The sequence below is a fragment of the Gekko japonicus genome, unplaced genomic scaffold (genome assembly GCF_001447785.1).
Source record: "Gekko japonicus isolate JY-2015 unplaced genomic scaffold, Gekko_japonicus_V1.1 scaffold924, whole genome shotgun sequence".
In the NCBI taxonomy this organism is placed as follows: domain Eukaryota; kingdom Metazoa; phylum Chordata; class Lepidosauria; order Squamata; family Gekkonidae; genus Gekko; species Gekko japonicus.
The window spans coordinates 596,810-609,192 of record NW_015170303.1 but is presented as its reverse complement, the minus strand read 5'-3'; the positions used below and the strand labels follow the sequence as shown (position 1 = coordinate 609,192).

At 45.3% G+C, this 12,383-nt stretch overlaps 1 protein-coding gene across 1 annotated transcript in view; it reads left to right on the top strand.

Annotated features, from left to right (window-relative positions):
• The first annotated feature begins 1,138 nt into the window (after window positions 1-1,138).
• LRRK1 (leucine-rich repeat kinase 1) overlaps window positions 1,139-12,383 on the top strand; it is a 102,558-nt gene continuing 91,313 nt past the window's right edge. The window contains exons 1-3 of the mRNA XM_015417967.1: window positions 1,139-1,223; window positions 9,130-9,293; window positions 11,746-11,917. Coding sequence (XP_015273453.1) covers window positions 1,139-1,223; window positions 9,130-9,293; window positions 11,746-11,917 — 421 coding nt within the window. The remainder of the gene's footprint in view (window positions 1,224-9,129; window positions 9,294-11,745; window positions 11,918-12,383) is intronic.

Genomic DNA, 12,383 nt, shown 5'->3' with positions numbered 1-12,383 from the left:
CTCGCGCCAGGCCTTTGAGTAGAAGCGGCCACCCCATTATACCACCACCGTCAAGGTATCTTAAAGGAGGCATCGACGAGGCCCGAGGAAGAACCTGGAAATTGTAGAAGATCTGATAATGCCGTCGCCATTTGGACACGTACACCATGGGAGTACCATCTGGAACTGTGGTGATACCATCTTGGATTTAGGATACCAGTAATTGGATTGAGTACTGTGGTTTTGGTGTTGGATGTTTTTACTATGTTTTTATATGTTTTTACCTATGGCAAGGCTAACGACCTTGCCCTTGTTAGCCGCCCTGAGCCCATTGGGGAGGGCGGGATACAAATGAGAAAAATAAATAACTAATAAATAAATAAACAAATAAACCTTTGTTGGTCTTAAAGGTGCCACTGGACTCTACGTTTAGTGTGTTGGTGAGTCAGACTAGGATCTGGGGGGGTCCAGTTTCAAATCCCCGCTCAGCCACGGAAACTCACTGGGTGACTTTGGGCCAGTTGTACAATCTCAGCCTAGCCTACCTCACAGGGTTGTTGTGAGGATAAATGGGAGGTGAAGAGAGCAGTGTAAGTTTCGGGTCCCTATTGGGGAGAAACGTTGGATGAAATAAATAAATAATCCCCCCCAAAATTCAAATAAGAATTTATCATCTGTTGAGCAACTCCCAATCGAGAATAACATTCAGACCCCTCCCCCCAAAAAATAAAACATCCAAGGGAGAAAAAAAACCAAGTGAAATCAGTGGGGGATAATAGGGTTTTCAGAAACCAGATTAATAGTGCCATCCTAAACAGTCCCGTCTAATCCTGTCGGAGTCCGTGGGCTTAGAAAGGTGAAACTCTGTTTAGGATGGCAGGATAAATCCTGTCACCTTTGGAAGTTGTCGAGTCTTGTGGGTTTGCTGAAACCAAGCCTCTCTTGGAAACGGCTGCTGTGTTTCCTTTTGGTTTCCTCAGCAGCCCAGTGACCGAAAATCAAAACAGCAAAAGATTAATCTGATAAACCCGCGGCCACAAGCCATCTGGTGTTGGGGAATTTGATGTCTGAGCTCACCCTGGAAGCCCTTCATTCCCGCCTCCCACTTTAATGCAGCTGAGAACCCAAAGCTTGGATTTCTCTGCAGTGGGATGTAGGGATGTGCGTTACTGATTATTTCAGCCAGAGGCTTCCTTTTCAGCCAGAGGAACAGCCCAACACTGGCGCGAAAGTGTACCCGGGACGTACGTTTGCAGTATCTGAAGGGTTAACGGTCCCAAATGTTTTCCGAACGTAGGTAGGCACTTTGCAGATGCTGTTGGCTCAAAATTGACTTAACACTCAGATTGCTTTCCGAGGCTTGGAATACACATCTCCGAATAATGACAAGGTGAGTACCAACGGTGAGGCAGTGCTTTTGAAGCTATTTGAACAGATCCCTTTCTTATACTTTCCTCTGCCTGAGTCTTCAGCTTTCTGCATGTGATAGTAAATACAAATGATCTGAAATCTGTTTTTAACCAGCCTTTAACTGAGGAACAGAGCCAGTGGGAACTGATTCTAACATTGATGTTTGTGGGTTTAGAAAGGTGTAACTTAGGACAGTACTGTAAATTGCTTGTGTTGGACCAGACTCATTCAAGGTGAGAGCTGTGACCTTTGGGCCAAAAATTTAAGCAGATCTGATCCAAGAGAGCGATACTGCTGTTGTTTCAGTGTTCACGCAGTAAAGGTGTATGATTTTGCAAAGTACAGTTTGTCACATTCCACTGTTCTAAATCCCCTTTTCTGTGACTGTGCATAGACTTCGGAACATCTTGCAGGAGAAGCCAGTAGTCACGTGGAATTCCCAGTTCTCCTCGAATGAACATTTCCATTAGCAGCTTGTCTTTTTAAAACCCATGCTTCGTTTGCTCTGATGATTTAGCTCTGCAATATAATTCTGGGTGTTCGTTTGCACTGTACTCTTTGTTGACTTCTACATGCGCATTACATCATGATTTCATTGGTTTTCTGTTGTCATTTTTGCAGTTGCTGTTAGGAGTTTTAGTCCGGTGGAAGTTGGGTTTAAAACAGGGCAACAGCCTCTGGGAGAAGCAAAACAGTACTTTTAAAACAACATTTCCTAACAAAACGTTAATGCTCCCCCACCCCATCCTATCACCATCATTAAGAAAGATGGTGAGTGGCTCATGATGGTGGAAGTTCCAGCTGCTTTATGGTGATTGTCAAGGCAAGAGATGTACAGAGATAATTTGCCATTCCCTGCCTCTGCTGAGCAATCCTGGGCTTTTGTGGTGGTCTCCTAGTCCATTCCAAAGACTTGTAAACAGAGATTTATGATAGCTGCCCTGTAGTTAGGGAATGCTGGAATGCTCTTGGAGATTCACCAAAGTCTGAACCTGTGCAGCTTCCATATGAAGCTTAAGATTTTTGTTCTGGTCTTTCAGTTTGCAAGTTTAAGTTGAGGAATTAGAGGTGTATTGGATTTTGGTTTGGTTTGATTCAGTTTAGGCTGATCCTGACATTATATATGCATGTTCCTATGTTGTGTCTCTATTAATTTGACATCATTTTATTTGCTTCTGCTAGCTGTGTTGTGTGGGGGGGGTTGCTATTATGGACACTAAGTGCAATCCTAAACTGAGTTGGATCTTGTGACAGACTGCACTTTTAAAAGCTTAGAAGTGCTGTGTAAATAGATAAAGGACCGTGAAGGGTTAATTCTTCACAGAGCAAGAGTGCCTTGAGTGACAGGCTGTTCCAAGAGATCTGGATGGTTAGCATCAGCTGGGCAGAGAAAGACTTCTGAACTGGATGCGGAGGAGAGATGCAGCCTGATTCCAGCCCTAGCTGAGAAGAGTCAAGTACTGACAGTTTTGGAATTCAGCCATCACTGAGAGCAGTTTAACACAGACAGGAGAACTGGGGAAAGTTGGCAAGGAAGTTTGAGAAGTAGGCAAAGTAGGTACCTGGGCTGAGGCAGCAGCCAAAATACCGTACTGTGACAGGGTGAAGTCTGTGTGCTTAGAAGAATATAGCTCTGTTTAGGATTGCACAGGAAAGCATTTTGCAGATTAAAAAGCACTTGCAGCGGAAAGAAAGCCCCTGTCCTTGATCACGGGGATTTCTGTTTGGCTCACTGCTACCTATTTTGACCAGATGTTGCCTACAGATATCCAAGACTACCTTTGCAGGCATGAAGACCAGAAAGGTGCTTTTTAAAAAAATGCAAGAAGGTGGAGATTCTCAGGTAGATGAATTTGGCATCCTTATGCCAGGGAGGTGTGCCCGGTCCTTTCTCTTTCGATATTTAGAAGGCCATTGGAGCTGGTTTCATTTAGGATGGCATTTGATTCATTTAATTTTTTCCTATTTATTAGCTGTCAGAAATTGTGATTTTAAATTGTGGGGTTTTAAAATGCATTTTTATGGTTCTTGTTTTGTTTCTATTGTAACCCACCTCAAGTTAAAAAGATGGCTAATAAAGGTTTTTAATAAATAAAAATGGGGCAGTGTCTCTGCCTGACACAGAGAGCCCTGAGTATAGATTACTTCCAATGTTTGCAGCCCAACAGATTGCTCCTGCGTTAGTGCTTGGGTGGTCTGAAATCAGACAGCCAGAGCTAGGCAAGTGAAACATTAATTTGCAAAGATCCAGGATGTAGTGAAATCCTTTATTGCTTTGGCCTCTGCTTCTCACCAGTCCTTGGGGATGTTTCCTTATGTTGACACAGCCAGCCGTTTTTGGTCCGCCCACTTCAAGTACAAGCCCTAACAATGTGTTTGTTTCTCTGATACCATTTCTTTGCCATTGAGATGTACATTCCAATGTGCAGACAGCATTTGAAAACATGAACATTTTATGGAAAAATCATTTGATACAAGGAAACAGCCAGTGTCCCCCAAAAAGAGTCCAAAAAGGACTCGGTTTGTGCACAGGGGAAAGTGAAATCTAAACAAGGTGGGATTTTTCAGATGAAGCCATTGGAGTGAGAAGTTCAGTAGCTTTGGAATAGCGGACTGCGTATCTTAACCGTCTGGTCCTGAGCTCTAACTTAGTGAGCTTATCCAGGGTTCTGTTTGCTCGGAACTCGGAACTCTTTTCAGTCTCTATTGCAGGTGTTTCGCATCAGCCTCTTTGATAGGCTGGTTATTGTGTGGCCATTGGATTGGTCAAGATGGATTGGGGATGGGGTCATGGCTCAATGGGGAGAGCTGCATCTACTTTGTACACAGGAATGGTTCAGTGCTCAGTGTCTCCAGTTAAAAGGACCAAGCAGTAGGTGATGTGAAAGGATATCTGCCAGAGACCCTGGAGAGACACTGCCAGTCTGAGTAGACGAGACAGACCTTGATGGACCAAGGCACCTTCATGTATATGTGTGTTCATGTATGACCCTGTGTGCTCCAGACGTGATCGGTCACCAGGGCTTTTTTTTGTAGAAAAAGCCCAGCAGGAACTCATTAGCATAATAGGCCACACCCAACAGCAGAAACATATTAGCATATTAGGCCACACCCCTGGCAGCACAGCTCATTAGCCTATTAGGCCACACCCCACATGTTACCAGAAGTGTGGTCATCCAACCACACCCACCTTTTGCTTCTTATTCTGTTTACCTTTGTTGTCAAAACACAGGGCTTTTTTTGTAGCAGGAACTCCTTTGCATGTTAGGCCACAGACCCCTAATGTAGCCAATCCTAATGAGTGTCTGCTGTTAGGTGTGGCCTATTATGCTAATGAGTCCCTGCTGGGCGTGGCCAACTCAGGAGCCAGCAGGAACTCCGTTCCTGTGCGTTCCTGCCCAAAAATAGCCCTGTCAGTCACCCACATTCCTGATTTGGCTCTGATGCTATGCTGGGACCTCAAATTGTGATTTGCTTGTAGCCAGGATAAGCTCCAGCTTTTCTGCTCCAGCTTTTCTGCATCTTGTCGCCTCCCCTTCTGCAAAGGCAGCGTCGAGCTGGCGATGGCATTCTGGCACCTTTCCGCCCTTTGGCTCATCTTTCCACTTGTCCTTCACACATTCTCTGAGGCTGGAGGATGTCCCTGCAGGGATTATCGAATGCCTTTGCAACTTAATGGTGCAAATCCCTGCAGCCCTCTCGGATGTCTCCCTGATTTGAGCTGCCGCTTGAATAATTAAGGAGGAAGGCTTAGTCAGTCTCAATCAGTAATTCAATCGGCATTGTCCCAGGGTCTTTACTAACAGCTGGAGAGTGTGCCAAAGTCGTTCCTTTATTTCTGGGTGTCTTAAAACCTCCCTGCGATGTTGTCCTTTGCAAACAGGGACTGCGTTTGATTTGCTTATAGAGACGGTCTGTGTGTGAATTCATCTTTTAAACATTATTTTACAAAGATTGTATTTACTTCTTTTATACCTCAATTTTATCCCTCATAGTAACTCCGAGTGGCCTTCAATATTTTGCCCTTCTCCATTTTATTCTCACACCAGCCCTGTGGGGTAGGTCAGGCTGAGAGCATACAACTGGCCCAAGGTCACCCAGTGAGCTTCTGTTGTACAGTGGGGATTCGAGCCTGGGTCTCCCAGATCCTAGTCTAACCCCTCCAACACACTGGCTCTATAACGTGGGGTATTTTGACGGATTAATGAGATAGTGCCTGCAAACTGCTTTGAATGCTCTATTTATATATTTTTTCAAAGTTTATTTATAGATTTTCCATTACAAAAAAGAAAATTTCATTTGGTACATAACATTCTTGGGAGTATATATTATACATTTCCCCCCGTCCATTTATTTACTTTAGTCCACCTTTTCTGAAAAGTCTTGTCATCTTTCCCTGCTAATATCATATTTACTTTGTCCATTTCCACTATTTCAAGGATTTTTTCAATTATCTCAACTCTTCTGGGTATTATATCCGTCTTCCATTTTTTTGCTACTAGGATTCTGCTCACCGTGAGAATATATAGAATAATACATAGGTCATCTCTATTACTTACATCTAGTATCATATTAAGGAGGAAAGTTTCTGGAAGAAGTTGCAATTCTATGTCTGTAACCTCTTTTATCAGTTTTTTTAACCATTTTCCAAAAATAATTATTTTATCACACCTCCACCATGTGTGGTAATAAGTTCCTATATTATTTTTACATCTCCAGCAGGTTCCTGATACATTCTTATAACATTTGGCTAACTTATCTAGTGTCCAGTGCCATGTATAGAATAATTTAAGTAGATTTTCTTTATATGACATAGCTCTTACAATTTTTACCGATTTCCATGTTTTTTCCCATTCCTCCGTTTTTATTGTGTGGCCTACGTTTTGTTCCCATGCTATCATACAAGGCTTTATTTATAGACAAGCTAAGGAAAACCTGAGGACTCAGTGTAATTATTATTATTATTATTGGATTATTATTATTATTAGTAGTAGTAGTATAAGTATAACAACTTTTGAAGCTGCTGTTGGCCTTGGTCTCCAGGTAACAGCACCTTCAGTCTTCATTTAGGATTGATGTGTTCTCTTGTCAGCATCTGGGGGAACCAGCGGGCCTTCCTGTTTCAAGACAGTGTCTTGTGGAAAGTACCTTGGGTGGGAATTTAAGGAAGTCACCGTGGCCTCCTCAGTTTCAAGTCCCTGTTCAAAAGTACTGTGAGCGTGCTGAGCTGTTTTCTCTCAGCCCCCATGTTCGGGAGGCACCTGTTGGGTGGGTGGGTTTCTTTCATTTCACAGAGGCCCCTGAACAGAGCAGGTTTCGTTTCAAAGAGTCAAACCTCGGAGGAAGTTGAAGTCACGGTATGATAAGAATGACAAAATCCAGGAGCTCAGAATGTGGGCCCTGCAGAATTAGTTCACCTCTGTATGGAGTGACCGTGGCTCAGAGGGAGAGCACTGGCTGGGCATGCACAAGGTCCCGGCCCAGGTTCGATCCCCAGCGCCTCCCATTAAAAGGATCAAGTAGTAGGAGAGATGAAAGATCTCAGCTGAGACCTTGGAGAGCTGCTTCTTCATTCACACCCCAGTTGGGACCCAAAGCAGCTTATGACCGTCTCTCTTTCTCCGTGTGATCCTCACAATAATCCCATGAGATCAGTTAGGCTGAGAATGCGTGCCTGGCCCAAGATCACCCGGTGAGCTTCGACGACAGAGCAGGCATTTGGATCTGGGTCTCCAAGCCCTTGGGGAAAGGGGGTTTATTTCTTTGTTCCTTTCCCATTTTGTCTTTTCAAAATGCCTGCTCCCTGATTTCTGTGCATGCACAAGAAAGAAGCGTGCATGCCCACAAAAGCTTATACCCAGAATTAAACTTTGTTGGTCTTAAAGGTGCCACTGGACTCAGACTTTGTTCTGCCTCATACCACTTCTTAATTTATTAGTTTTAAGCAGATTACTGAAATATAGAAGAAGCTAGGCCCCAGTTGAACAGCTGTGAAAATCTATCACAGATGCAGGGGTCATTTCGTAGTAAAAGAGGTGCAGGAGCTCATTAGCATAACTCATTAGCACAACTTATTTGCAACACCCCCTGGCATCACCGGAAGTGTGTCAGAAGGCAACACCCACCACTCAGACTCCACTGGACTGTTTTGGATTGCTAGCTATTGGGGGGGGGACGTGCAGATCTGTTCTCACAGAGGAGGGAGAGCTTGTACCTGAATAAAACTTGGTCTTACAGGTGCTACTGGACTGTTTTGGATTGCTAGTTATGGGGGGGGGGCGTGCAGATCTGCCCTCACAAAGGAGGGAGAACTTGTACCTGAAGGTGGGCCGGGGGAGGGGGAGCTCTGCAACTTACCTGGCTGCTTCTTGCTCCTCGTGGCCCAACGGAGGGCTGCTGGGAGAAGGGGGTGGGGCTTGTAACATGTGCCCGCCCCCTGGGCTCCTTACTGCCGGAGCTCCGTTCCTGTGCGCTTCTGCAGGAAATGACCCCTGCACAGATGCATAACATTTTGCAGCTAAAAGAGTGATAAGGAGTGATTATCTTCTAATAAAAGAGGTGATGTCTCCATATGATCTATTATTTTGAAACAAAGGAAGAATTAAAAGATTTCTAGGCTCTGAAAAACAAATGCATTCAAAGGTCACGTGATACGGGGTGTCTACGCTACCTGCACCACAGTCACATGCTCAATCAGAGTATGGTGTCTTAAAGATACCTCCCTTGCAGAACTCTAGACATTAGGGCGTTGAGGCGCGCCAACATAAAGGTACGCCTACAGCGACGAACAGTAAAATGTGAGCAGTAATCAGAAAGCTCTCCAGGTGGAAGAATACCAACAAATTGAGTAGAACAAACATGTCGTGCTCTACAGATTATACTGTTATAATCGTACTTAAATAGACATTTCTTGATCATTCATATGCCTTCCAGTCTGGTAGTTGAATAAAGGGAGTCCAAGGAAAGACTGAGGAACTATAGTCATTGCTCGACAAGTTAGAACGGATAAAACGGATAAAAGGGTTAGAATGGATAAAAGGAAGTACTTCTTCACCCAAAGAGTGATTAACACTTGGAATTCACTGCCACAGGAAGTGGTGGCGGCTACAAGCATGGACGGCTTCAAAGGGGAATTAGATAAGCATATGGAGCAGAGGTCCATCAGTGGCTATTAGCCACAAGGTATAGATAGGGGCTCTGGGGCAAGTGATGCTCTGTCTTCTTGGGGCTTGGGGGGGGTCAATAGTGGGAGGGCTTCTAATGTCCGGGCCCCACTGGTGGACCTCCTGATGGCACCTGGTATTTCTGGCCCCTGTGTGACACAGAGTGTTGGACTGGATGGGCCTTTGGCCTGATCCAACATTGGCGTCTCTTATGTTCTTATGATCATTCATATGCCTTCCAGTCTGGTGAATAAAGGGAGTCCAAGGAAAGACTGAGGAACTGTATCATTGCTCGACAAGTTTATCCCGGTGGGAATCATAAGCGTCCTCTCTGACTAAGCCGAGGTAGCCCTCTTGAATGTCGGAGTGTAAAATTTTAACTTTAAGGGCAAAAGCCTTCAACCAGGCCAAAGCTTCAAGAAATGGTTGTCCCAATTCAGCTCGGAGGGCTACCTTCGCTAGACAATTCGAAATTCTGCAGATGGGATGTAGGAATTTAAGAAGGATTGAATCAAAGGACTCCCCTATTTTGTCAGACCGGATACCAGCCCTCTCCTCTCCTGTCGTCTTCACACAGGTCCCGTGGAGATGGGCGTCAGGCAGTCTGCAGCCAGCGATCTCTCCATCGACCAGCCTCCCATGACAGAAACTGTCCAGGGCGCTTACAAAAGCGGAGAATTCGCTAAAGCCCAGGAGCTGATTAAAACAGCATGTCAGGAGAACCTCTTACAAGTGGAAAAGGTAAGGGGGCCGGGTTGATCGTTCTGGGCCGGAAGGCAAAGGGAAAGCAACTTCTGTGCTTCAGAGAGCAGGTGATTTTATTTTATTTTGGTAAATTCAGGACTTTTGAATAGGAGAACCGGTGTGACCCAGCGACCTCCTGTCGGTATAAGCAACAAACTGTACATGCCTTTCCTGTTGCCCGCCAAGTGTTTATGGGAAGTGGGTGGGGCCAGGTGAGGTTTTCCCCCTGCAAGGCTTCTGATTGGCCATTGGAGACTTGATTGGCTGTGCAGATTTTGTAAAAAGTTGCTTTGGCTGCAGCTGCCACCACAGCAGAAGCATCTGTAATGTAAGCTGTGGCGGCCACTTTGTGGCAGAACCCACCACACAATGTCAGAATTCTGTAGGTGCCCACAGGCTGAAAAAGCTTGAGGAGACCAGGCTTAGGGCAAATGTAGTCGTTGTTGTTGTTATTATTATTATTTATTTGCTTTATTAATTGCCCTGTCCCAACCTATGCCGTGCTCTGGGTGGTCTCTAATCTGGGAGAACCGGGTTTGATTCCCCGCTCCTCCACATGCAGCTGCTGGTGTGACCTTGGGTCAGCCACAAGTTCTCTCAGAGCTGTTCTCTCAAGGGCAGTTCTTGAAAGAGCTCTCTTAGCCCCACTTGCCTCACAGGGTGTCTGTTGTGGGAGGGCACGTGCAGAGGAGAGTCAGAAAGGACGTGGCTGCTTCACTGTTCCCCTGTAAATGCCTCTGGTGTTTGCAATGTCGTAGACAAGCTCCACAGCCCAGAGTAAGCCCAGCAGAGCAGGGTTCTCCAACGTAGTGCCCACCAACAGTTTTCCTGGTCCCCCCCCCCAGGTATTTTTAGAAACTGGATGGGGCCAGATGGGGCTTTTGCTGAGCAAGGCTTCTGACTGGTCATTGGAGATTGAGCAGCAGCTGCCGTCACGACACGAAAACCCTCGCTGTGTGACTACAGAGATAAGCTGCGGCTGCCTGGCTCTGCCTCCTGTGGCAGCCGTTTTGCGGCAGCCGTTTTGTGACTGCGCCCGCCACGCTGTGTCAGGATTCCAAAAGTGCCCGCAGCTCAAAAAGTAGAGGGTCTTGTGGGGAGTATTGACAGGGTGGAATCACTAGGTTGATGCCCCTCTCCAGGGCTCTTTTTGTAGATAAAGCCCAGCAGGAACTCATTAGCATAATAGGCCACACCCAACAGCAGAAACCCATTAGCATATTAGGCCACACCCCTGACAGCACAGCTCATTGGCATATTAGGCCACACACCCCCATGTTACCAGAAGTGTCCTCATCCAGCCACACCCACCTTTTGCTTCTTATTCTGCAAAAGGTAATTGTTTGTTGTCAAAACCCAGGGCTTTTTTTGTAGCAGGAACTCCTTTGCATGTTAGGCCACACACCCCTAATGTAGCCAATCCTAATGAGTTCCTGCTGTTGGGTGTGGCCTATTATGCTAATGAGTTCCTGCTAGGCGTGGCCAACTTGGAGGCCAGCCGGAACTCCGTTCCTGTGCGTTCCTGCCCAAAAATAGCCCTGCTCTCACTTGTCAAGTCTCTCCTAATAATGTCTCCCGTCGATCGCTGCACTGTCTCAGCAAACACAGCTTGGTCCTTTATTCCTACACCTTCGAGTCAACCAGCCAGGTGAGAGGGATTCTTTGTAGCTACATTGTGGCCTTCAAGGAAGACTTGGGTTCCATTTTGGAGGAAGCCACATTGATAACGGAGAGGAAAATGAACATTTGGGTGTGTTCTTGTAAGAAAGAACGAATTAGAAAAGGACCATGGGTGGGCAGTAGAAAGAAGAATGACGGATCCGTTCTCATCAAGAATTGTGTTCGCGTTAACCCAGTTCCGTGGAAACTGTGGAAAGAACACAGCAATTATTGAAATTTGATCCACTTTGTTTACCGTCGCTGTTGCTAATCCTCTGACAATGGGGAGTGGAAGGGGTTTTTTTATTATTCAAAAGCACCCACCAGCATTGGAGAGCACCATAATATTTTATTTTTAAAAAATGGCTATATAAATGGTGCTTAAATCCTTCCTCCCACCAAAGGAAAATAATTTTTCTGTATTTTATTCACTGGTTTTCAGCAGCAGGGAGGGAGCCGTTTCATATTTTCCACCTTAGGCATCAAAGTCGGTCGGTTTTCGCAAACTCTGACCCCTGTGGACTGCATGCCTGCTTGCTTCTAGAACTTTCCCAAACCACTCCTTCCCCTGATAGTTAACTGATAGTTACAATGCATTCTTTTACTGTGAGCATGCCCAGGTTATCAAGGTGCGTGTTTTCTGAAACTGCTGAGCAGAGGACGCCAAACATGTTATATGACTGGCCACCTGGAAAAAGAAGGACAAACATATTAGGAGAGTGGCTTGTTAGCATGAAAGCATGGTGGGTTTCAGTTCATTCCCGTGCTCTGTTCTTTTGCTTTCCTCCAGTGCCATCTGTTGAGCATTTCAGCTGCCTACGGGGACACACAAGCTGTGAAGTATTTGCTGAAGGAAGGTTGTGTGACATTACCCACAGAACCAAACGATGACAACCCGGCAGTGCTGGCAGCATATTTTGGGCACCACAATGTCGTGAAAGAACTGCTTGATTCTCTTCTTGGTAGGTTAAGGCTGCAGTCACACGAGCAGTCCACACTGATATAGTTGCGTTCCCTTTGTGTATTTAGAAGAAGAAGAAGAAGAAGAGATTGGATTTATACCCTCCCCTTCACTCCGAGTCTCAGAGCGGCTTACAAACTCCTCTCCCTTCCCCTCCCCACAACAGACACCCTATGAGGTAGGTGGGGCTGAGAGAGCTCTTTCGAGAACTGCCCTTGAGAGAACAGCTCTGAAGGAATTTGTGGCTGACCCAAGGTCACAGAAGAAAAAAGGGGAAAAAACTGAACCTAAACCTAGAATTCAGAACCTAAAAAGGTTATTCAGGAATAGAAGAGGGCCAACTCTAAAAATCTAATTATGAAACATACAAAAATATACATGTATTTATTCAACATAAATTAAAATAACACAAGGGCCCATTCATACCTCATATACAAATATAAAAACATACAAGGGCTAATAAGATA